We start from the raw sequence: 22,357 nt of genomic DNA on the forward strand, positions 1-22,357 counted from the left end.
TTTTCCATAAAGCTTCCCTTTAAGGGATGGGCATATTGGTCCTCTCTCTGCCTACACCTGCACAGAAACCTGACATTTCCCTGAGCAAAGGCAGGAAAATTGACTGAGTGCCCCCCACCCCCACCCCCCCCTTTATTTCTTTTGGGCTTATCATCCCACAAACTTGTAATTTTTTATTCTTTTTAATTTTTTTTTTACTGAAATCATGCATTAATTAATTCAAGGTACACCTTAATCAAATAGGCCATAATGCTGAATAAGAGAACATGCTTTGAGCTCCAAAAAGTTATTTTTCCCATCTGACTAACATATGCACTTAAATACAGTACTTTATTTACTAATAAAATAGTTATTAAATGAAGGAGTGCACTTTTGGTGAATGCAAATGAAAAAGGATCTATTTTTAGAAGAGTCAATTCCAAAGTAAGCTTATCCCCTATTGTCTGAGTTAACGTTCTCAGCATGCGATTATAAAATAAATATCAGATTCAAACATGCTTACATTTAACTCCGTTTGTGCTCTCTTGCAATAAGGAGGCTAAAGTTTTACATCCAGTTCTGGAGGCCAGGAGTCAGGGTGCAGGGCAGGTAAGAAAAGACCTGTATTTAACTCATCTACAGTCGAGAAATTTAGCAGCACTGCAGATGACTCAATTAACTTCATTCAGTTATTTTTTTTCTTAGAGAACAGTTTGGATTAGAAGGGGCTTGTGGCAGAGGGCAAACCCCTACAAGACCAGGACCAGTGTCAGATTTGTAAGGTGCTTTGTGAACCAGTCTTATGTAATTTGGGTTTTTTTTTTTTTTCACCTTGTAATATGCAGTTCGATTGATCAAAATAGAAACATTTGTTCATTTCCCCTTTTGGCTGGTATGTCATGATACATATAATACATCGGATGCACTGTCTAAAAGGTTCTGTGCAGTTAGTAAAGATTTTAAGTGGAAGTCCCATGCAAATTTTAAATTTATATTTCTAAGTGATCATCTGACTTTTAGTTAAAAGAAAAAAAAGTTAAAGAAGCCCGGGATTAAAAAGGTTTCAGTATAGGGACGCAGATGAATCTTATTTTACCTAGACTAGCTCATGAACTGAATTTCATTTTAATCAGCTTTAGAAAATACACTTTCTTTTCCCCCTTTTTTTTTTTTTAAATAAAACAAAATTAGTTCCTTTTTTTTCAGGTACATCTTGAAAGTTTCTGCTTTGCCACCCACAAAATCCGCAATGCAACAATGCATTGACAGTTAAATAGAGCATTCAAAGACTATTTAGTATTTACAAAGTGTGACCTGGGTCACTGGGGTTTTGTTTAATTTTTTAAGTCTTTCACGCTGCTAAGTGGGCCTCTTTTGTTTGCTTGCTTTTTACACATCGGTCAGTAGCTTGCTCTTATTAACACAGTTTTGGTTAGCTGTGGTGCAATTGCCAGTTCTGATATTGGCCTGTCTATAATGGGCTATGCTATTATTCATATCCTCTTCGATCTCCATGTACTCAGATTTGCTGATAGTAGAGGAACTGCGCCGACTGAGGTCACTGTCAGAAGCTAAATTAGGGGAGCTAACGTGGAGCAACTGAGCCTGCTCTTCCCCCTCAGTTTCTCGGTGGTAGAAATAGTTGAAATTGGACACAATGACAGGTACGGGCAGGGCAATTGTCAGCACACCGGCGATGGCGCACAAGGAGCCCACGATCTTGCCTCCAATTGTCACAGGGTACATGTCACCGTATCCCACAGTGGTCATGGACACCACCGCCCACCAGAAAGCATCGGGGATGCTGGAGAAGTGCGACTCAGCTTCTTCCGCCTCGGCAAAGTACACTGCGCTAGAAAATAGGATGACCCCGATGAAGAGGAAAAAAATGAGCAGCCCTAACTCCCTCATGCTAGCCTTGAGGGTCTGGCCCAGGATTTGGAGGCCCTTGGAGTGGCGGGAGAGTTTGAAGATTCTAAAAACCCTGACCAAGCGGATGACCCTGAGGATGGCCAGCGAGGTGGCCTGCTCACCCTTCTGGTTGCCTTCCTGCTCTGCGATCTCGGTGCCCAGGGTGATGAAGTAGGGGATGATGGCCACGATGTCGATGAAGTTCATGATGTTTTTAAAGAAGTCCGTCTTGCTGGGGCAGGCGAAGAAGCGCACCACCAGCTCGAAGGAGAACCAGATGATGCACAGGGTCTCCACGATGAAGAACGGGTCCGTGAAGATGTTGGAGGTGTAGACGACCGTGGTGTTGTCAATCCGGTGGAGGGTGCCCGTGAAGTCCTTGTCGTCTTTCAGCTCCGGGAGGGTCTCCAGGCAAAAGATGACGATGGAGATGAGGATGACCATGACCGAGACGATGGCGATGACCCGGGCGGGCCCCGAGCTCTCCGGGTACTCGAAGAGCAGCCACACCTGGCGCTGGTATTCCTTCTCGGGCAGGGGGCGCTCCTCTTCTTTGATGAAGCCCTCGTCCTCCCGGAATTTCTCCATGGCCTCCTCCCCCAGCTCATAGAATTTGATCTCCTCGGAGAACATGTCCAGGGGCACGTTGACCGGCCTCCGCAGCCGCCCCCCCGACTGGTAGTAGTACAGGATGGCGTCGAAGCTGGGCCGGTTGCGGTCGAAGAAGTACTCGTTGCGCAGGGGGTCGAAGTAGCGCATGCGCTTCTTGGGGTTGCCCAGCAGCGTGTTGGGGAACTGCGCCAGGGTCTTGAGCTGCGTCTCGAAGCGCAGCCCGGAGATGTTGATGACCACGCGCTCGCAGCACTCGTGGTCGTCGTGGTCGGCCGGCCGCGGGTAGCTGCCCTCCTGCGTGTGGCCCGGGGCGGCCGAAGCCTCGTCCACGTTCTCCCCCGACATCACCGTCATGATGGAAGCCGGGTGCAGGGGGGTGAGGCCAGAAGCGGACCCGGGGCGGGAAGGAGCTAGGGAACAGGGGTGGGGGGGGACCCCAGCGCCCCCCCCACCAGAGCGCGCGTCGGCCCCGCGCTCAGGGGGAGGGGCCTCGAAGCGCGGCGATCCGGGGATCTGCGGCTTCGCTCGGGGTTACCTTCCCCTCCACCCTGCCTGAGCCTCAGCTCGGACGCCCCCTGGCCTGCGGCCCGGGACGGGGCTTTTTGCCCGGGGTGGGGGCTGGAGCTGGGGAGCCGGTGCTTCCTCCTGCTCCGAGGCGCCTTAACGCAGTGCCTTTCTAGGGGACGAGGCCATGGCTTCGGGGGTTACCCTGGCCTGCCCCCCTCCGTGAGCCCGCCTAGGACCGGGTGCAGAGCCAGCTCAGCAGATCCCCTCGCCTGCCACCCCCTCTGCTTCTCGGCTCTCCCCCCCTCCTACCCCTCTTCGCCTGCTGCCTTCTAAGCTCCCACCGGGGCGATCGATGGACGCTGCAGAGAAATAGAAAGTGATACGGGAGTAGAAAATCAGAAGCGTTCAGATGGGACGGACCCACAGACACCGAAGAGCACAGACCTCCAGCTTTTTTTTTTTTTTTTTTTTTAAGCACTGGACTTTTGCTAGCGTTATTACACACACAAACACACACACACACAGAGACACAGGCAGACACCTGGAAATCCAAGTTTGGGGCTCTTCCACCCCACTTTCCCCAATGCCCAACAGCCGATCTGTTGACAACTTCGTTCAACCAGAGATCGGGAGCAGAGCCTGCAGGCGCTGGGGGTTCCAGGTCCCAGCAGCACCCCCACACCCCAGCACCCCCCACCCGCCCGCCCCAACCCCCACTTCTGCAACCCCGAACTGGGGAGCCCCCTACCTGGCCGGCCGGCTTGGCGCAGGGCGGCGCTGAGCCGCGGAGCTCCGGAGCGGGACTGCGGCAGGTCGCCTTCGCGGTGCCCGGCGCGAGCCGCGGCCGCAGCCGCAGCCGAGAGGCGCCGGGGCGCACGGTCCGCCCTCGCCCCCTCGTCCTGCGCCCCTTCAGCTGGACAGTCGCTCGGCGGAGCCGCTCCGGCGGAGATACCCGCTCCCCACCCCCATTCTCGCCCGGCGCCGCAACCCGGAGCCGCGGTCCTCTGCCTGGTGCAGGGAGTTCCGGAGGATGCGGGCGGAAAGCGAAATGCCACCCTCTCCCGAAGCTCGAAGCAAATGACGATAAACAGCGCTCTCGCCCCCTCCGCACTGTGAGAACCCTCGGTTCGATCCCGAAGGAGGCGGGCGAGCGAAAGCCTGGATCTACATGGCGCTCGGGGCTCCCCGCTGCCCGCCGGGACGCCGGCCTGGACCCCGCCGGGGCTTCGCGGCGCGCCGGGAGCGGCTAGGAGCGCCGAGTGGGGCAGGGTGCTCGCGGCCGCAGGTCCGCCCGGTCCATTTCTGGGCGCTGCAAGATCAGCAGAAACCTGAGAACGCGCCCGGAATGCGCAGCAGCGATTGGCCCACCCGGGCGTGGGCTGGGGAGGGCGGGGGAGGGCAGGAGCGAGGAGGTAGATGGAAAATATGAGGGGGTGGCTTGGCAGAGGGGGGTTGTCATTCAGTTCCCACCCTTGCCAGCACAGCTTTCTCCTCCTCCTGCCAGAAAACCCGACCACTAATTCGATTTCCCCTCTGGCCCGCGGCCCCGCGCACGCACCGTCCCCGGCCGCGACCTTCCCCGAGAATTTCACATTGGAGATGGGCAGGTCCGACGCAATGCAGGCGCGGGTGCTCCTGGCACAACTCCTCGATGGGGTTGCGCTTGTGCAGTCCCGCAGCAATCCGCTTCGGGCGCCTCGCTCGGGGCTCCATCCGCCCCTCCCGCGGGGGGCTCTCGGCAAGGCCCACCCCGCTACCCCCTCGGGACCCGGCCGAGCTGCAGACTTCGGGTGGAGCGCTGCAGCGGGGCACCACCTGGGGGGTGCTAATGCGAAGCAGTGATGCTAAGAGTCTGTCTCTCTCTGACCTGCCCGGGGAACTGAAGTTTCCTCACAATCTGATTCATGTGAAATTCGGAGAATGGGACATGAAGAACCAAAGGCTTCGTGGGCTTTTGGGCTGTCTGCCAACGTGGTGCTAATCGGGGCAAATCTGGGAAGCGAGTCGCCTGTCCCCCACCCACTGAGGTCCCTCCTCCCGGAGCCTCTCTCCCTGGCCTAGCGCCGCCACTCCGCCCGGCCGCTTGCGGGGCTTGCAACTTCGGCAGAGGGTCCGCACCGAGGCGCGGGGCAGCCCGAGCGCGGGGCGTGCGCAGTGCCCCGGGAGTGCGTCTGCAGCCGGGGCGCCAGCCGCTCCGGTACTTCAACTGCAGTGAAGTCTCCCAGGCCCGCGGCGAGCTCCCCGAGTCGCCGCGGATTGGTCCCCCGCTGCACTGGGCCCACCCCTCAGCCCCGCCGCCGAGCGCTGTGCCTCCGCCCACACCGCCCACCTCTTTCATCAGAGCGGCGATTGTATCCTCCGGGCTCTACTGTGGCAAAGTAGGGGCCTCTGCGGGACTGCCCGGGCAGTGCAACAGTCCTGGAGACGAACTGGTTAAGTCCCTCCCCCGCATTCAGACTCCAGCATTCCTTTCAGAAAAATAAAAGTATTTGTTCCCTCCCCTCCTCCAGATCCTTACCTCAGCTTTTCTTTCATGAACAATGAGGTCTGTTACCCGCCTTCCTTTCTGAAATGCTGCCCTTTCCTGCACCTTCCACATGCGTATCCATGTATCCCACTAACTGCACAGTTCCCTAGCTTCTTGCACTACAGCGCGATGGGGTGGGGGGTGGAAAGAGAGAGAGAGAGAGAGAGATGCACTTGCCTTGATTCAGCAGTTGGTAATTGCCTTACTAGAAGAGAATGGCAGACTGAATGGGATGCCAGGTTCCTAAACTCAGGGTTTTGTAATGGAGCATAATGGCATCAGGAGGTTGTCACAATCCCTGGCAGATATGTTAGAGTAGAAGTGAACCTTCAAGGAAATTGGAAGAAAGTTGCTGAACTAGGGACGTGTCATTCTTAATGCCAGCCCATGGTCGCTAAGGGTCTGAAGATGTGCATGCATTCAGCAGCTGTTTGCTCAGCCCCAGCTCTGTGCCAGACATTATTCTAGCACTGGAGACAGGCTAATAACTAAAATGTGTGCAGTCCCAGAACTCAAGGAGCTCAGCTTCAGGTGGGAGAGAAGGGCAATAAACAGACAAAACAGCACATTGTAATAGTAGGTTAAGACTTGCATGGATATCAAGGGCCTCTCTCCAGAGGTGATGTTTGAACAGAGAACTTCAAGAAGAGAAAGGGCAAGGGATAGGAAGGTCCCAAGGGAACTTATAAGGGTAAATGATAAGATCCAAAGGCAAAAACAGCTGAGCATATTTGGGACACAAAAGTGGGCGACTGCAGTAGCAGAAAGCCAGCAAGGGAACGCATGGAAAGGAAGTCAGAACTGCAGGCAGGGCCAGGTCACATAGGGAGGGTCTCTTAGACCACTGAATTGTTTATTATTCTCATTTTACTCTGAGTGCAGTGGGAATATATTGGAGGACTGGGATCCACGTAGTAATATAATATGATTTACATATTAAAGGTAACCACTGGAAACAAGAACAGGATGGATGTTAAGAAGAACAGGCACAGGCAGTGATGGTTTGTACAGAGAGACCGTGGTAGGCTTGTAAGGGTTGCATTTTGAAAATCAAGATGGCAGGATTTGGGATGTAAGGAAAAGAAATGTTTCAAGAACATCTCATTAACTAGGTGGGTAGTGATGTCCCTTTACTGAAAGAGAGGATTGATTGGACAGTTTCTCTCCCACCAGAATGTGAGGGCCACAAAGTCTGGGACCTTGTGTTTTTCTTGGTCACAGTTGAGATCGCTCTCTGGAATCTCTCTGCCTCACCATTCTTATTGCTTGTAGAACAGTCAGCTCTGCTAGATAAAACAGCCCTACCTGCTGAGGTTGACCACACTGTAGTAAGTGGACTCTGGATTCCTGGAGAACGCCCGCCCCCCCTCCAAAAGATGCAAGCGAGCAACACAGTGTTATGCATGGGGATGGTCACTCGGTGCACTAGTGAGAGCTTGGCTAATAAGAGATACAGGAGAGGGTGGAGGCTGTAAGTAAATTCCCTCTCCTTTTATTCATTTCAGGGCCAAGCAACCACATGATCTAGATGCAGTATTACATCTCTTTTGTCTCATGAAGCAGTGGCCAACTGGGTAAGTCACCACTTCGTATTTGCAGCTCTCCTTCCCCATCTTACTTCCCTTCTCCCCTACTCTCTCTGCCCTGGGATGCACCTTCCGTTCCAAGTTATGGAAGCAACCTTGTGCCCAATGGCAGATGAGTGAATTAAGAAGATGAGATACATATCCCCAATGGCATACTTCTCACCTATAAAAAAAAAAAGTGAAATATTGCTATTTGCAATAACATGGATGGAACTGGAGGGGACTATATTAAGTGAAATAAGTCAGAAAGGGAAAAAAATACAGGATGATTTCATTCATGTGGAATATAAAGAAACAAAATAAAGGAACAGTCAGAGGAAACCAAAACAAACCTTAGAGGAAATGACTGTAGAGCTGAGACCACCAGCGGGTGGGGTGTGAGGGGTAGAGGGGAGAGGCGGCCAAGTGCATTAAGTTGGAGGACTGGGTGTCCTGGGGTGACAGGCGTTTGAGAAGGTGTGAGCCCGTGTCTCTAAATCCTGTACAGTGTTGTAAACCAAGTTTACTTCAGTAAAAAATAATACAGTGTAAAAAAACGATTAGCACAGAAACCCTATTTTGGGTTCTGTTTTCTAGAAAACCTAAGCAGAGGCGCAGGGAATCCAGACTTCAGTTTGAGACACTTAGGTGTGAACTATCTGGTAAACATCCAAATGAAGGTGTTGAGGATGAAATTGGCAAGTCTACAGTTGAGAGAAGAGAACCGGCTCAGTCTGGGTTTCTTGGCCAGTTCTGACATCTGGGTCACCTACCTTTTGGTGACGGAGGGTGTTTTGCTTTGTGGTCCTATGCATTTTAGGACGTTCAGCAGCATCCCTGGCCTCTACCCACTAGATCCCAGTTGCACCTGCTCCCAGTGGTGAGAACCAAAAATGTCCCCAGACATTACCAAATGTCTCTGGGGAGACAAAATCACCCCAGTCAGGAACCACTGAGGTAGATGGTAGATGAAGCAGAGTACTGAATCAGAACACTTGGACATGAGGGTTGGAAGAGAAAGGAAATATTCAGAACTTGCGCCGCAGGGTGTGCTGATTCTCTGAGGCCAACAAAAGAAGGAAGAGTGGGCAGAGGAGACCAAGAAAGAGACTGGTTAGTAAGTGAACCAGGAGAGTGTGGGGTCTGTGGAACCAAATGGATATAGTGTTTGAAGGAGAGAGAATTCAGCTTTGTTGAATGCGGCTGATGGGTAAGTAGATGGAGGAACTTAGAATTGACTAGTATATTTAGAAAAATTGAATAGAAAAGAGATCGAGAGAGAATGATGACAATAAGAGAAATGATGACAATAAGTCAGAACAACTCCTGGAGTTGTGGTGTCAATAGGGAGAAGGAAAATGGAAGATACCAAAAGAAGATAAAGGGTGACAAGCTTTCTTTTAAAGATGAGAGCTATTATGTGCGTAGACTCCTGGGAGTGATGCAGTAGAAAAGGAAAAATTGTTCACGCAGTAGAAAGAAATACTGGAGCAATGTCCTTGAGAAGGCAAAAGGAGAATGGGATTTAAGATCCAAAAAAGGGTTGGCCTTGGCAAAGGACACTTAACCTACACACCTGGGGGACACGGCAGAGTTCAGATGCAAGCAGTTCGGTAGATGTGGTTGTGAGGGTTTGTGGACACTCACATGTGTAATCAGTATTTTCTTTTTCATTAAAAGGGAAGCAAAGTCATCAGCTGGAAGTGAGGGTAGGAAGAAGGTCTTGGAAACTGGAGGGAACTGTGAAATAACCACGAGGAGAACAGGCAAGTGAATGGATCAGGGAATAGAGTGTGCTTGCTTGGCAACGCCACGGTCCACTTGGGGTGATGGACCGTGCATTTCAGGGATCAGGCTCTGAATGTTCCAGATAAAGTTGGAAGTGAGTCATGATAGAATTAGTTCTGATGATCTTTTATGGGAAAATGTGAAACTCTGGTTCTAAATATAGCTTCCTTCTTGGGAGGGGTATATTAAGTGTTATGTAGTGGTAAGGCAAGACACCGTGTGAGAAATGGTCTTACCCAGGAAAAACAGACCTATGTGGTCTCACCGTAGATCCCGCTAAGAACAGAGTCACCAGCACAGGAATGGTGGTCTTACAACACAAGAGGTATAATCACAAAACGTAACACAGAGCCACTAGGATGCAGAAAAGGAGGCTCAAAAGTCGTCCAAGTACCGAAGATGACAATGCATAGTATGGATGGGTACATGATCTAGGGGTCCTCTTGCTGGCATTTGTGGGGGGCTCATTTGTAGATGAGGGGTCTGTGAATTTTCTGAAATTGTATACATATTTTTGGAACATGTCTATAATTTTATTTTTGAGAACGAGATCCATGAGTGATTATTTTATCAAAATGTCAAAGGGAGATTATGCTAGAACAGTTAAAAAAGGTTTTAAAATCAGAGATGAGTTCTAATTCAAGCAATCTGATCTTGAGTCGATCATTACGTGGTTTTACACTGTCAGATCCTTTGCTTTGCTTTGCTTTTCTTTTTTTTTTTTTTTTTTTTTTTTTGTAAAATGCAATACCTATATCACAAGTTGCTGTGAAGGTAAAATAAAAATCAAGTATGAATCAGTGCTGGACATAAAGTTAGTCTTTGGTGATATGTCATTTCCAAGGAAAAGTGACCAAAAAGGTCAGAAACCATCTGAGAGATCTTACTAAACATTCAGCAAGGACAGAGCAGTCCCTAGATACTCAAGAACCAAAGAAAAGAATAAATGCAATACCTACCATTAAGAATACCTCTGGTTTGCACCCCAGTTCTTGTATGCATAAATAAATAAATCTTTAAAAAAATAAAAAGAATTCCTATGGTGGGGGCTCCCTGGTGGCGCAAGGGGTTGAGTCTCAGAACTATCAAGCTATAGCCGGCCACTGCAGCACTAGTTTGATCGCCAGCCAGGTTGCTAACCCACTTGGTGTAGCAGACCTCTCCTGTCTCGCCCACTGCTCCCCTCTACAGTGTATTTTAGTAGATCTGCTTGTTCTGCTCCCCACTCTGTCTCTGGTGAATCCTTTCACAGCTCCCCTTGCACCTCTGGCCTGCACCCCAGCTCTTATATGCATAAATAAATAGAATAAATCTTAAAAAAAAAAAAAGAATCCCTATGGCCAACTTCAACCCCCACCTGTAGCAAAATAGCTGGTAGTACTTTCCCTCCTTCCATAAACTAGAAAACTGGATAAAATACCTGAGGCTGCACTGAGCTATAGGCAAGGCTTTTTGCCTGAAAGTTTTGAGCCAAAGTGCTGGAGAGGAAGGAGTCACGCTGAGAAAAATCACCAGAGATTTGCATGGGCCCCCTGTGAGTCTGTTACTGAACACTAACCTGGGCATGGATATGGAGGTATGGAGGGTGAAACTCCAGGAGGCTGAGCTAATTTAATATTTAAAAATCAGTCAATACAATTCACTCTATTAGGAGAATCATAGGAGATTCCCAATAGATGCAGAAAAGCTGTTGGACAAGATTCAACGCACATTCATTATTAAAACAAAACAAAACAAACCTTTTAGCCCACTAGAAATAGAAGAAACTTCTTCAATCTGATAAAGCACATCTACAAGAAAAAACCTACAGCAAACATCATACTTAATGGTAAGAAGGGTGACCCCTCTCTCCCCTAGGGTCAGGAACGAGGTTGTGACATGTACTGTTACCATTTCTAGGTCCTAGGAAGTGCAATAAAGCAATAAAAAGAAATAAAAGGGCATATAGATTGGAACGGAAGACATTTGTAAACCTGTCCCAATTCATATATGGACTGGTTGTGAATGTGGAAAACCCTCGAAAAGATTCTGCAAGAAGATACTAGAAATATAAGTGAATTTAGTAAGACTGCATGGTACAATGTGAACATATAAAATTTGTTAGTATCTCTGTCATTTTCATTGACCTCAAGAAACATCAACAACATAGAGATTAATGAAACTTAATATGCTGCATGTAAGACCTCTACTTGGAAAACTACAAAGCATTGTTGAGAAAAATTTTAAAATCCTAAATAGATACAAAGATAAACCATGCTTATTGATTGTATGACTAAAATTTGTTATGTCAATTATCCCCAAATATAACCTCAATCAAAATGCTAACAAGATTAGTCCAGAAACTGATTCTAAAATAAAGCTGATTCTAAAAATCTGTATGAAAACACAAAGGCCCTAGAATGAAAGAAGTTTCAAAAAGAACTGTGTTGTAGGTCTTAGCTAGCTCACCTTAAGATTACTGTAAAGCTATTGTAATCAAGACAGTATAGTATTGGAATAAAAAGGGAATAAAAAAATTCATACAACAGAACAGAGTCCAGAAATAGACCCATATTTATATGGTTAGTTCATTTTCAGCAAAGGTGCCAAGGCTAATTCATTGGAGAAAGATAATCTTCTCAACAAAATAAGCTAGAACAACTGGATATTTATATACCTTCATATTTACTTTATACCTTATACAAAACCTACTCAAAATGGATCACAGACCTAAATGTGCACACTAAACCCATTTAACTTCTGGGAAAAAAACAAAGGGAAAAATCTTTACAATTTAGAGCACAAACAAAACAAAAAACTGAAAGTTGAGACACTTAACTCCCTAAACATTTAAAACATAAGCTCTTTAAAAGAAAGTTTAGAAGAAGATAAAAAAAGTTTAAAAAAAGAAGGAAAAGACTCAGATATATACTTCACAAAATAACACACACAGTGTGGTTCCATGAGATTCCAGAACAAGCAGTGGTTTCCTGGTACCAAAGATGAGGAGCTTGGGTACAAAGAGGCATGGAAGCGCTTTATGTCTTTATTTGGTGGTGTTTATATGGGTGTATAATCAGTCAAAACTCATAGAATTGCACGACTCAATGGAATGGACATCTGATGGAAGAAATCACATGTAAGATGAATCATAAAGGTGAGCGCAAGGCCTGGGCCTGGGAGCAACCATTAGGACAAAGGCAGCTGCACATTCTAAAGCTCTAGATGCACAGTGAGTCCAACACATACCCAGAAAAAGAAAACTTAGAGCAGTTGAGCTGGACAATCAAGTAAAAGGAAATGAGTAGCAAAAGATGAGACCAGAGGAATTGACAAGAGCCAGGCCGTGAAATGTCATTGTCGTAAATCCTACTGTTTCCACCGCTCTCTTTTCCTCTGTTTTTTTAAAGATTTATTTATTTATGCATACAAGAACTGGGGTACAGGCCCAGAGATGTAGGGGGCGGTGAGAGGATTCACCAGAGACAGAGTGGGGAACAGAACAGGCAGACTGACTGAAATACACTGCTGAGGGGAGCAGTGGGCGAGACAGGAGAGGTCTGCCGCGTCATGTGGCCGGATATGGAACTCGTGCTGTAGAGGCTGCGGATAGCTTCATAGTCCTACGTCCTAACCCCTGCACCACCAGGGAGGCCCCCTCTCTTTTCTTCTTTACAGAACTCCCTGATCTACAGCACATGCCTGAAAAGAAGCCTACTGCTCCGGGCATCTCATCAAGAATTGGCCTGTATCCCAATTCTACCCAAGGAGATAGGAGGAGACTTCTGCTCCAAGTCTTAGGGAGACGCTTCCTTAATGAAAAAGAAAAGAGAGAGCAAGAGCCAGCGAAAGACTGCCTCTTCATCCTCTAGATGTCATGTCTGGATGAGTCATTGCTATATCTATCCTGTTATCAGCCAGAATGATTAAGCCAACACTGAAGATGTCATCGCAGAGAGAGGGAAAGAAAGCCTGGGTCCTGGTGATGTCATTGAGCCACTGAATCAACCATGAGGCCTTCCTACTATGGAACTTCCTGTTATGAAATTCATTTTCTTATTGCTTAATAATTTGAGTTGAGCTTGTTCATTAAATCTCATTAAGGGATTTCTCATTAAGGATTTTAAATATACTTGTAAAATACTGTGGATAATATTTGGTGAAATTGTTTAGATACAGACACTTATGTCAATTAAAATGGTTTCTGATTATAGTAATATAGCACTTCACCCAAAATGACTTAAATGAAACAAACAGGGGTGATGAAGGAGGGCTTTACTGGCTAAGAAAACAGCAGTTGGGGAATAGATCTGCAGATTCAGGAAAGACTATCGAGCACTCCAGGTTGATGACCAGGACTTGTTTTTTCCTTCTCCATCTTGCTACCCCCTTTCTTCGGTGCTGACTTCTTTCAAGTAGGCCTCCTTTCTGGGTTCCAAAGATGACCGCCAGTGGTGTGAGGTGGGAAACCACCTGTGTGGTAGGAGGTAAGTCCTCTTCTCTGAGGGCCACATGAGAGTTTTGAAATTGAGTCTTAGGAACCCTGCCTGCCCTGATGTGGGTTACTTAGCACTCCTGATCCAGGGCCTGAAACCAGGGATACAGGAGACATGGGCTGGATTAAAAATCGGGCCCTGGGGGCCTTCCTGTTGGCACAAGGGGTTAAGTCTCAGCACTATCAAGATATCAGCAGCTACTGCAGCACAGGGAGCTGACCCACATGGCACAGCAGACCTCCCCTGTCTCACCCCCTGCTCCCCTCAGCAGTGTATTTCAGTAGATCCACCTGTGCTGCTCCCCACTCTGTCTCCAGTGAATCCTCTCACCCACCACCCCCCCACACCTCTGGCCTACACTCCAGTTCTTGTATGCATGAATAAAAATTAATCTTTTTAAAAATAAAATTAAAATTAAAAATAAAAATCAGGTCCCTTCCCTAGAGATGATGGGTTTAGTCTCGCCCTGATGGACAGTACATAGAAACTTCGGAGCCCTGGTAAACAGCATAGAGAGGGTAGGGGCCACAAGTGTCCAGCAAGTGATAGGCAGGGCTAAGGGTGACTCCCAGGCCTCTGACGTGGGCCTCTTGGAGAAAATGCACAAGGAACAGGAGAAGGGAGCACTTCAGGAAGGTCCATTAAGATTAGAAATAGAGTGGGATGGAGCTACCAGCTGGTCATCGGTTGCCTTGAGAACAGCAGTTTCAGTGAAGTAGTGGGAGCAGGGGCCAGGCTGCACGAGCCCAGGCGTGGATGGAGCAAGTGATGGTCAGTCAAGCAGACATTCCCCAAAGAATCCAAAGTTCAGGAGAGAGATACAGGTAAGAGCTAAAAGGGCCTGTGAGGTGAAGGGATTTTTTTTTTGGGGGGTGTCATATTGGAGAGATTTGAGCAAGCTTACATGATAAAGACGACAAGGGAACAAAAAATGAAAAAGAACAAGATCGAAGATGTAGGTATTGGCTCCAGGTGCCTGGTGGTGGGAGATCTACGGGGGCCACACCTGAGGGGAGAATCAACACTGCAGTGAAATGAAGGATGAGGGAAGAACATAAATAAATAAATTTAATCATAAAATAATAAATAACATCTAAAAACAAAGATCCAGGTGAGAGAAAGAGCTGTTCATAGAGCAGGACCCCGACAATCCTGAGTGGAGGGTTGTAGCTGGGACGGGGCTCACAGAAGAGTGAGGGCGTGCCTTCACCCGTGGGATGGACAGAGACAGGGCTGGGGCCAGCACTAAGGCATCCCACGGGGGAGTGAACTCAGGAAGCTGAGGGGGATTCACCTGGAGCCTTCAAGCTTCTCAGGGAAGTAGATGCACCTTCTGCTGGGCAGAGGGGAGGCGATCACAGCAGGTGGAAGTAGAGAAGAATAGGAGGAGGGGGTGGGGGGGAATGGAGGGAGGGGAGGGGAGGGGGGAGGGGTAGGAAGAGGGGAAGGGGATGGTGAAGGAGGAGGGGGGCAGGAGGAGGGGGGCGGGAGGAGGGGAGGACAAGATGAGGAAACTGCAGGAACCCTGCCATTTTGTGCCACATCATAGAGGACTGTAGTCCATGGTCACAGCGACCAACCTCACACTCACATCTCTCATCAGGAACCGGCAAGGAGAACCCATTTCTTCACTGCTGCCCATGAGGTCACCTTCTGATCCACTCAGACTCCACCTCGGGCAGGAACTCGGAAGTTCTTTCCCCTCTGCTCATCCCTCTTCTATGCCTGCTGCCCAGGCCTCCTCTCAGGGTCCCGGCCCATGCGCACTTTCTGTGTGGAAGGCTGGAGAAGCCTGTGTGGCCCTCGTCTGAGCTGGGCGGCACCCCTGCTTGTGCTGTCGTGGCAAGGCAATGGCGGGGGCTTCAGGAAGGACCCCCCAAAGGAAAACCAACTTCCCTCTTGTTATTAGTGACCACCTCTCATAGTAACCTACATGCGTTCTTTTAGAAATTATTTTAGGAAGAAACCCTTCTCCACCAGAGGGATAATGCCAGGAAATGAAGGGATGAGGAGAGCAGAGTTGGAAGAATTACAAGACAGAACTAAAAGCCTAGTGAGATCAGAACCCGGGAGTTCGCCCATGTATTGTGTGTCTGGGCGATTTCTCCCCAAAAAGTTTCAGCATCTCAGATGATGAGTAGAAGAAGAGGTTGGAAATTGTTAAAATGATATGTTCGTCTAGAAGGTATGAAAAGATTAGAGCATCAGAACACAGATTATAGCTTCTTACTAAAAATACATACACTGGGACCATTTACCTGCCAAAACATTCTGTGATAGGAGCACACCCACTGGTGGGACAGAGCTTTGAGGCCGCTGTTGTCTAATTTTCTCCATGTTGCAGTAAACTCAGGCATGATTTTAAGAGGTAAAATCCCCTCCGTGCTCCAAGTAGTCCCTTAACTGCAACTCAACCAAATCTCAGTCACGAGGAATAATACTTAGAAAAGACAGTGGGAAAGACACACAGCACGGTCGTTTTTCTGGGGCTGCACTAAAGATGGCATCTAGCACACATGGTTGTTTACACCAGAGTGAGTCAAATCACAGTCAAACTTCAGTTCCTCTGTCCTGGTCACATGTTAAGTGTTTGACAGCCACGCGCGACTGGTGATTGCCAGTGTACCACCCCATGGAAGTTCTATTGGACAATGCTGACCTAGAGCATGTATCCCTGGGTCCCTCCAGCTGGATCTCATAGGAGTCTTATTCGGGAAAGTGGTTGCCACAAGCAACATGATCAGGCAAAGCTCTGTAGATTCATGGGGTTGACACGGTCAGGCCTTTGTGAAGGATGCCATCGGCAAGCTATGGTTTGCTTAAACACTCTATTGTTTTCATCTCACAATTACTGTGATGTTTGAAGTTGATTCATCTGCCTTCTTGTCTTCAGGCCAACTTAGAGCCATATTGTAGCCTCCCTCCCACCAAATAGGAAATAACCAGCATGCACGTGTGTGTGTGTGCTTTCTCCATTTCCCTTCCTGTCACATTTTATTTTATACTTTTGGGTTGCAAGTATTTTTTTTTACTATTTAAAGCCTTCCAGTCATAGAAGCAAAATAGAAGTAAATAGATTGACTAAATGCACACATATTCATTTGCATGCATCCGAGTCTCTTCCATTCACAACTCCGATATGTGTCCTTGGGATGACAACATTAGTGAAAACAGTCTCTAAACAGTCTCAGCAACTCTAATTCCAGTATCCTTCTCAGACACCCCAGGACACCCTAAACATTGCTTTGCCGTACATGACAAATCTGTCATAAGGGAGGTGCCAGTGTTGTGTGACAAATACTCAAACCTACATTAAAGCCTTAAGCTTCCAAAAGCTCGTCTTGCCTGACACGTAGCTATTGCTAGTTGTAACAGGCAGAGCAGAGCTCTGGCCTGCAGTGTGGCAGCTGGAACATGTTCCAGTGTGGTTGCCGTGTGTTTTTATGAACATTACACATTTAAAAAAAATTTAGAAGGAAAACGCGACTTCACAGTGATGGAACCTTCTAACATCTCACCTCTCACTGATCACATGACACACACTTTACTCACACACTATGTTGAGTCACAAATGAATCCTATGCTTCGTTATCCAGCATAATTAGAGATACAGATGCCGTAGAAAAATGAAGTTGTTTCCAAACCAATTTTACTCTTTTTTTCTCTTCACATCACACACACACACACACAATTTTGAATGACTTGCACTTTTCTTCCTTTTGCTTTCCATATCATAGAGAACAACTCTGAATGTTCTCTAGGACCGTGTCTCTTCACTCTGGAAAAGGCAAAATATATCATCCATACTCTCCTTAGATTCATGATCTTACTTGTTGACGAGATAGGAAAGGACTCACGTGTACGTGAGATGACAGCCTCCAAAGGCAGTCAAGGAACAGGCCATCTGGAGTGTTTCAGTAAGTGCTGGGGACAGGGGAAGGAAGGGGTCGAGCAGGCCCTCTGGCTGGACAGCTTTGCACAAGTGGTGGTGATCTTCAAAGGATCCCCAGAGGGGAAAAGCAGGGTGTAACACAAGCAGGGGCACGTACTGCAGACATGGGGGCACACAAGACCTTTCAGGGAAGGGTGAATGGGTCAATCTAGCAGAAGCACACTCAAGGGGAGATGCTCATGAGCAGTGAAATGACAAAACAGGCAGGAGGGAGAGGGAAGACCAACGAGGAGACAGAAAACCCAGCAGACTCAGCAGTCTATCCTCCAACAACCAAGCATTACAGACACTATACCAATTGTTCTTATTTTCAGAAAGAAACCAAAGAGGCAATTTGCAGTCATTTTCAGTGATCTAGTCAAAGAAGATAGCTCCTGATGGCATGAAGTGATCAGGATCCATGGCCATGAATTGCCATAAATGTTTATATTTTGTACTTTTTTCAAAGCTCTTATGCATCATTGTTGACTTTTCAGACAAACCCTTGGGGGTCCTGTGAGTAAGTATTCATGATCCTAGTACATTGTGGGCGCTGAGCAGGAAGACTTCATCTGCCCTTGGCTCATCCGTGCTCACATAGACAAGGGTGGGCCAGCACGGGCCTCTGGCCCCTAGCTTGGTCCCTTTCCCTTTACACCACACCGTCTTAAGTTGCCCCTCTTTCATCTTCATACATTTGGAGTTCAGGGTCCATTGTCACTGACTTTGAAACTTTTTCCTTAAATGCCACATTCTAAAGTACACACTAATTACAGTAGGAAGAGAGTGGGTTACTTAGAACTTTCTGATTTTGAGTGAAATATGTAATAATTAAGACAGATGGGTCATTCTGTCTGCCTAGAATTTTTATGTGTGGGAGGCATGCCACTTTATTTGGGTTAATTTGGGTTTTATCCTGCCTAAAGACCAAAGGATAGACTGACATCCTGGGGCCTTTGTGAGCTGAAATGATTCTGTGATTCTTCCCCCTAAATGTTGGCTTAGATGACATTGTCAGGAATCCAAATCTCTTACTTAAAGTGCATCAGAGAGAAATGCAGTTGGATATAAGCAATGTTTATATGTAGAATAACAATGTAAATATTTTATAGACTGCAGCACAACAGAATTAAATACTTTTGCTTAGACAAATGAATTCTATCTTCAAAGCCACTGCAAAGAAGCTTATGTATTGGGCACAATAATTCTGCAAATAAATGAACACATTGTGGTATTCACATAGCTCTGCATTCCTCCAAAATCTTAGCACCTTCTCAGCACTGTTGGGAGCAGCCTTACCTATTGTTCTTAGTGAAATGTCTTTTTTCTTGGCAGCTTGATAGATTATGTAACTCATCTATATCAGTAATTAACTCATTGAGTCAGAGATGTTTGTTCTTCCTGAGCTGGGAGGCCTCCATGCAGCCTTTACCCTCAGAATGTCCAGCTATTCCCCCAACTGAGAGTGATGATCCATTTGACTGAGCCAGATCCTAAAGTTTCCATCATCAACACTGTCCCTCTGACCATCTCCAATAGTTAACCCTTAGAGTTCATTTTTCAGTCCTCCCTGCAGACAATGATCCATGGTGCTCTCAGTTCTCAGATAGGTTCAATGCAATCCCTATCAAAATTCCAATGAATTTTTTTCATAAATAGAATAATCATAATATTTGTATAGTATCACAAAAGACCCCAAATAGCCAAAGCAATCTTGAAGAAAAAGAACAGAACTGGAGACAGCACACTTCCTGATTTCAAACTATATTACTAAGCCATAATAATCAAGACAGTATGGTACTGGCATAAACATGGACAGAAAGACCAATGGAACAGAATCAATAGGCCAGAAATTAACCCATTTACATCATTCACATTTACAGTCAACTAATATTTCACAAGGGAGCCAAATATACACTATGGAGAAAAGATAGTCTGCTGACTAAATGGTGGTGGGGAGGTTGGATATTCACATGCAGAAGAATGAAAGTAGACTCCTATCTTATACCACTCACAAAAATGAATTCAAAATGAGTTAAAGATTTAAATGTAAAACTTGAAACCATAAAAATTCTAGAAGACACAAAGAAAAACTTTTATTTTCACTGGTCTTGGCAATGAGTTTTCAAATATGTCATCTAAAGCACAAGCAACAACATAGAAAATAAATAAGTGGAACTATATTAAACTTTTACACAACGAAAGAAGTTAAAAAAGTGAAAAGACAATCTACAGAATGTAAAAATATGTGCCAGTCGCCCCTGAAGACAGTGATATATATCTGATAAGAGGTTAAAATCCAAACTCATACAAATTAGCAGCAAAAAAACCCCAAACAGTTCAATTTAAAAATAGGCAAAGGACCCAAATAGACATTTTCCAAGGAAGGCATATAGGAATATAGATTGGTGCAGCCACTGTGGAAAATAATATGGAGATTCCTCAAAACATTAAAAATAGAGCTGCCATATTGATTCAGCAACTACACTTATGGGAATGTATCTGAATCATGCTATTAAGAGATAGCTGCATCCCTATGTTCACTGAATCATAATTTGAAATAACCAAGACATGAAAACACCCAAGTATCCGTCAATGAATAAATTAATAAGGAAATTAGAGATATCGCTTTCTCTGGTTAGTGGAATATCATTCAGCTATAAGGTGAATAAATCCTGGGCAGTAATGTGGGCTCTAATGTACAGCAAGTGACTATAATTAATAGTACCATATAGTGGGCCTCCCTGGTGGCTCAAGGGAGCACCTCACTATGAAGCAATCTGAAGCCTCTGAAGCACGAGTTCGATCCCCAATCGGCCAGGTAACAACCCACATGGCGCAGCAGACTTCTCCTGTCTCGCACACTGCTCCCCTCAGCAGTGTGTTCCAGTCAGTCTGCCTGTTCTGTTCCCCACTCCGTCTCTGGTGAATCCTCTCACCCCCCACCACCGCATCTCTGGCCTGTACCCCAGCTCCTGTATGCATAAATAAATCTTTAAAAAAAATAGTACCATGCAGTGTGCTTGAAAGTTACTCATCTTAAAATTCTCACTACACACACACACACACACACACACACACACACTGGTAATTAAATGAGATGATGGATGCAGTAGCTAATCTTACCATGGTGGACATTTTGCAATATAAATCTATATCAAATCATCACTTTGTGTGCCTTAAACTTACACCATGTTGTATGTCAACTATATCTCAGTAAAGCTGGGGCGGGGGGGAAGCAAGACTGACAAGCCTCGTGTTCCGTGTCCTGTATTCTGTCCTCAGTCTCTCCTTCCCATGTCCAATTGTGCATCTAAATTTTGAATCCTTTCTGACATGACCTCCTCTTTAATCCCCTGCTCTCAGAAGACATTCTTGCCTTTTACTTTACAGGCAAAACCAGAGTCCTCTGGAGGGAAGCTTCCACACCTCACTAACAGTCAGTGAACAGTTGCAGGATCTCATCTGCGCTTTTTTCCTACATGAGGACACAGCTGTCGCTGAGCTTTGCATCCTCTGCTCTGAGGAGACTTCACCACGGACTACACCTTCTCCCCCTTGTGTTTTAAGTATGCTGTTAAGTAGTGGCTCTTTCTAAAGCTTCCCCTCCATAAACCCATTTTGTAAAAAACACCATCCTTGACAAGGGAAGCTGTCTGTACACATCTGTACACACAGATGCAGGTTCTGTGGTTGATTAGCTCCTGATGAATCTTCCAACACACCTGTAGGCTGCTGTTGAAAATGGTCCTTATGAAATATTGAAAAGCCACAAATTAATATTTATAAAACATTGAAGATATTAAAACATTCAGTGAACCATCATGGAGCCACCTTCACATTTAATGAAGAAAACATAACATTACATTGGACGCCCTCAGGGGCCTCTCTGTCTCAGCTTCTTCCTCACCCCTGCTCACCTCCAGCCCTGCTAGAGGAAAAAATTCTGATCTTTGAGTTTCTTGTTTCATTGTCTTGCTTTCCAGTATAACTTCACTACATTTATTTAATACCCCTATGTAATATATAATATTGTGGACTCCATAAATTTATATATGACATTTCAGAAAATACGTTATCATTTTGGCATTCATTGACTTCTATTTTTAGTCTGCATGATGGCCCTAGAATTCAACCATGTTTCAGTGCTGTGAAGGATTTAATTACCTGATAATATAGCAATGTATTTATCCACTCAACTTTGATGCCTATTTAGGTTATTTTCAATTTGTTTGTTTGCATTGCCACTGCAAACCCTGCTGGCATATCCCAGCATACAGCAGCAAGAGTAGCTGTAAGGGCTAGACCTAGGAATGGAAAGCTGAGTCATCAGCTCTAAGGCATGCCAAATTTTAGTTTTACAAGATAATGTCAAATTAGTTTCCCAAGGTTACCGCATCAATTTACATTCCCATAGGCCGTGTTTATGTGCTCCATCTACTTAACATCACTTGTTATTGTCCTAAATTTAAATGTTGCCATTATGAAAGGTGTGAAATATATTTCACTGTTTTTATTTATTTATTTATTTGAATTGTGATGGAATGCACATAAAATTCACTGTTTTACTTGTTTTTAATTGTACAGTTCAGTGATGTTGAGCACATGCACACTGCTGTGCAGCCTTCACCGCCATTCATTGCCAGTTGCAAAACTGAAACTCTGCCCCCATTAAGTACCAACTCCTTTTGCTCCTACCCCCAGGCCTGGCAGCCCCCTCTTCCTTCTGTCTCTGTGAATTTGACTACTCCCATACCTCACATAAATGGAATTATATAGTCTATATCTTTTTGTGACTGGCTTACTTTCTTTAGCATAATGTCCTAAGGTTCATGCATGTTGCAGCACATGCCCAAATTCCTTTCCTTTTTAAAACTAATTAAATTCCACTGTATGTACGGGCCACCTTTTATTTATCTGGTCGCTTGTTGATGGCCACTTGGGTTGCTCCCACCTTCTGGCTATTGAAAACAATGCTGTTATAAACATGCTTTTACAAAATCTTTTTGAGATCCTGTTTTCAGTTCCGTGGGGGTAACACACAGAAGTGAAATCACTGGAG

General features: G+C 46.1%; 1 protein-coding gene across 1 annotated transcript; it reads right to left on the reverse strand.

The window, feature by feature from the left end:
• Window positions 1-1,368: 1,368 nt before the first annotated feature.
• On the reverse strand, window positions 1,369-2,856 carry KCNA1 (potassium voltage-gated channel subfamily A member 1; the record flags this gene model as incomplete). The annotated part of the gene is made up of 1 exon (XM_084254834.1): window positions 1,369-2,856. The coding sequence occupies one exon, from the start codon at window positions 2,854-2,856 to the stop codon at window positions 1,369-1,371; it is 1,488 nt and encodes a 495-aa protein (XP_084110960.1).
• Between the last annotated feature and the right edge of the window lie 19,501 nt (window positions 2,857-22,357).

This window comes from Talpa europaea (genome assembly GCF_964194135.1).
Source record: "Talpa europaea genome assembly, chromosome: 15".
NCBI lineage: Eukaryota > Metazoa > Chordata > Mammalia > Eulipotyphla > Talpidae > Talpa > Talpa europaea.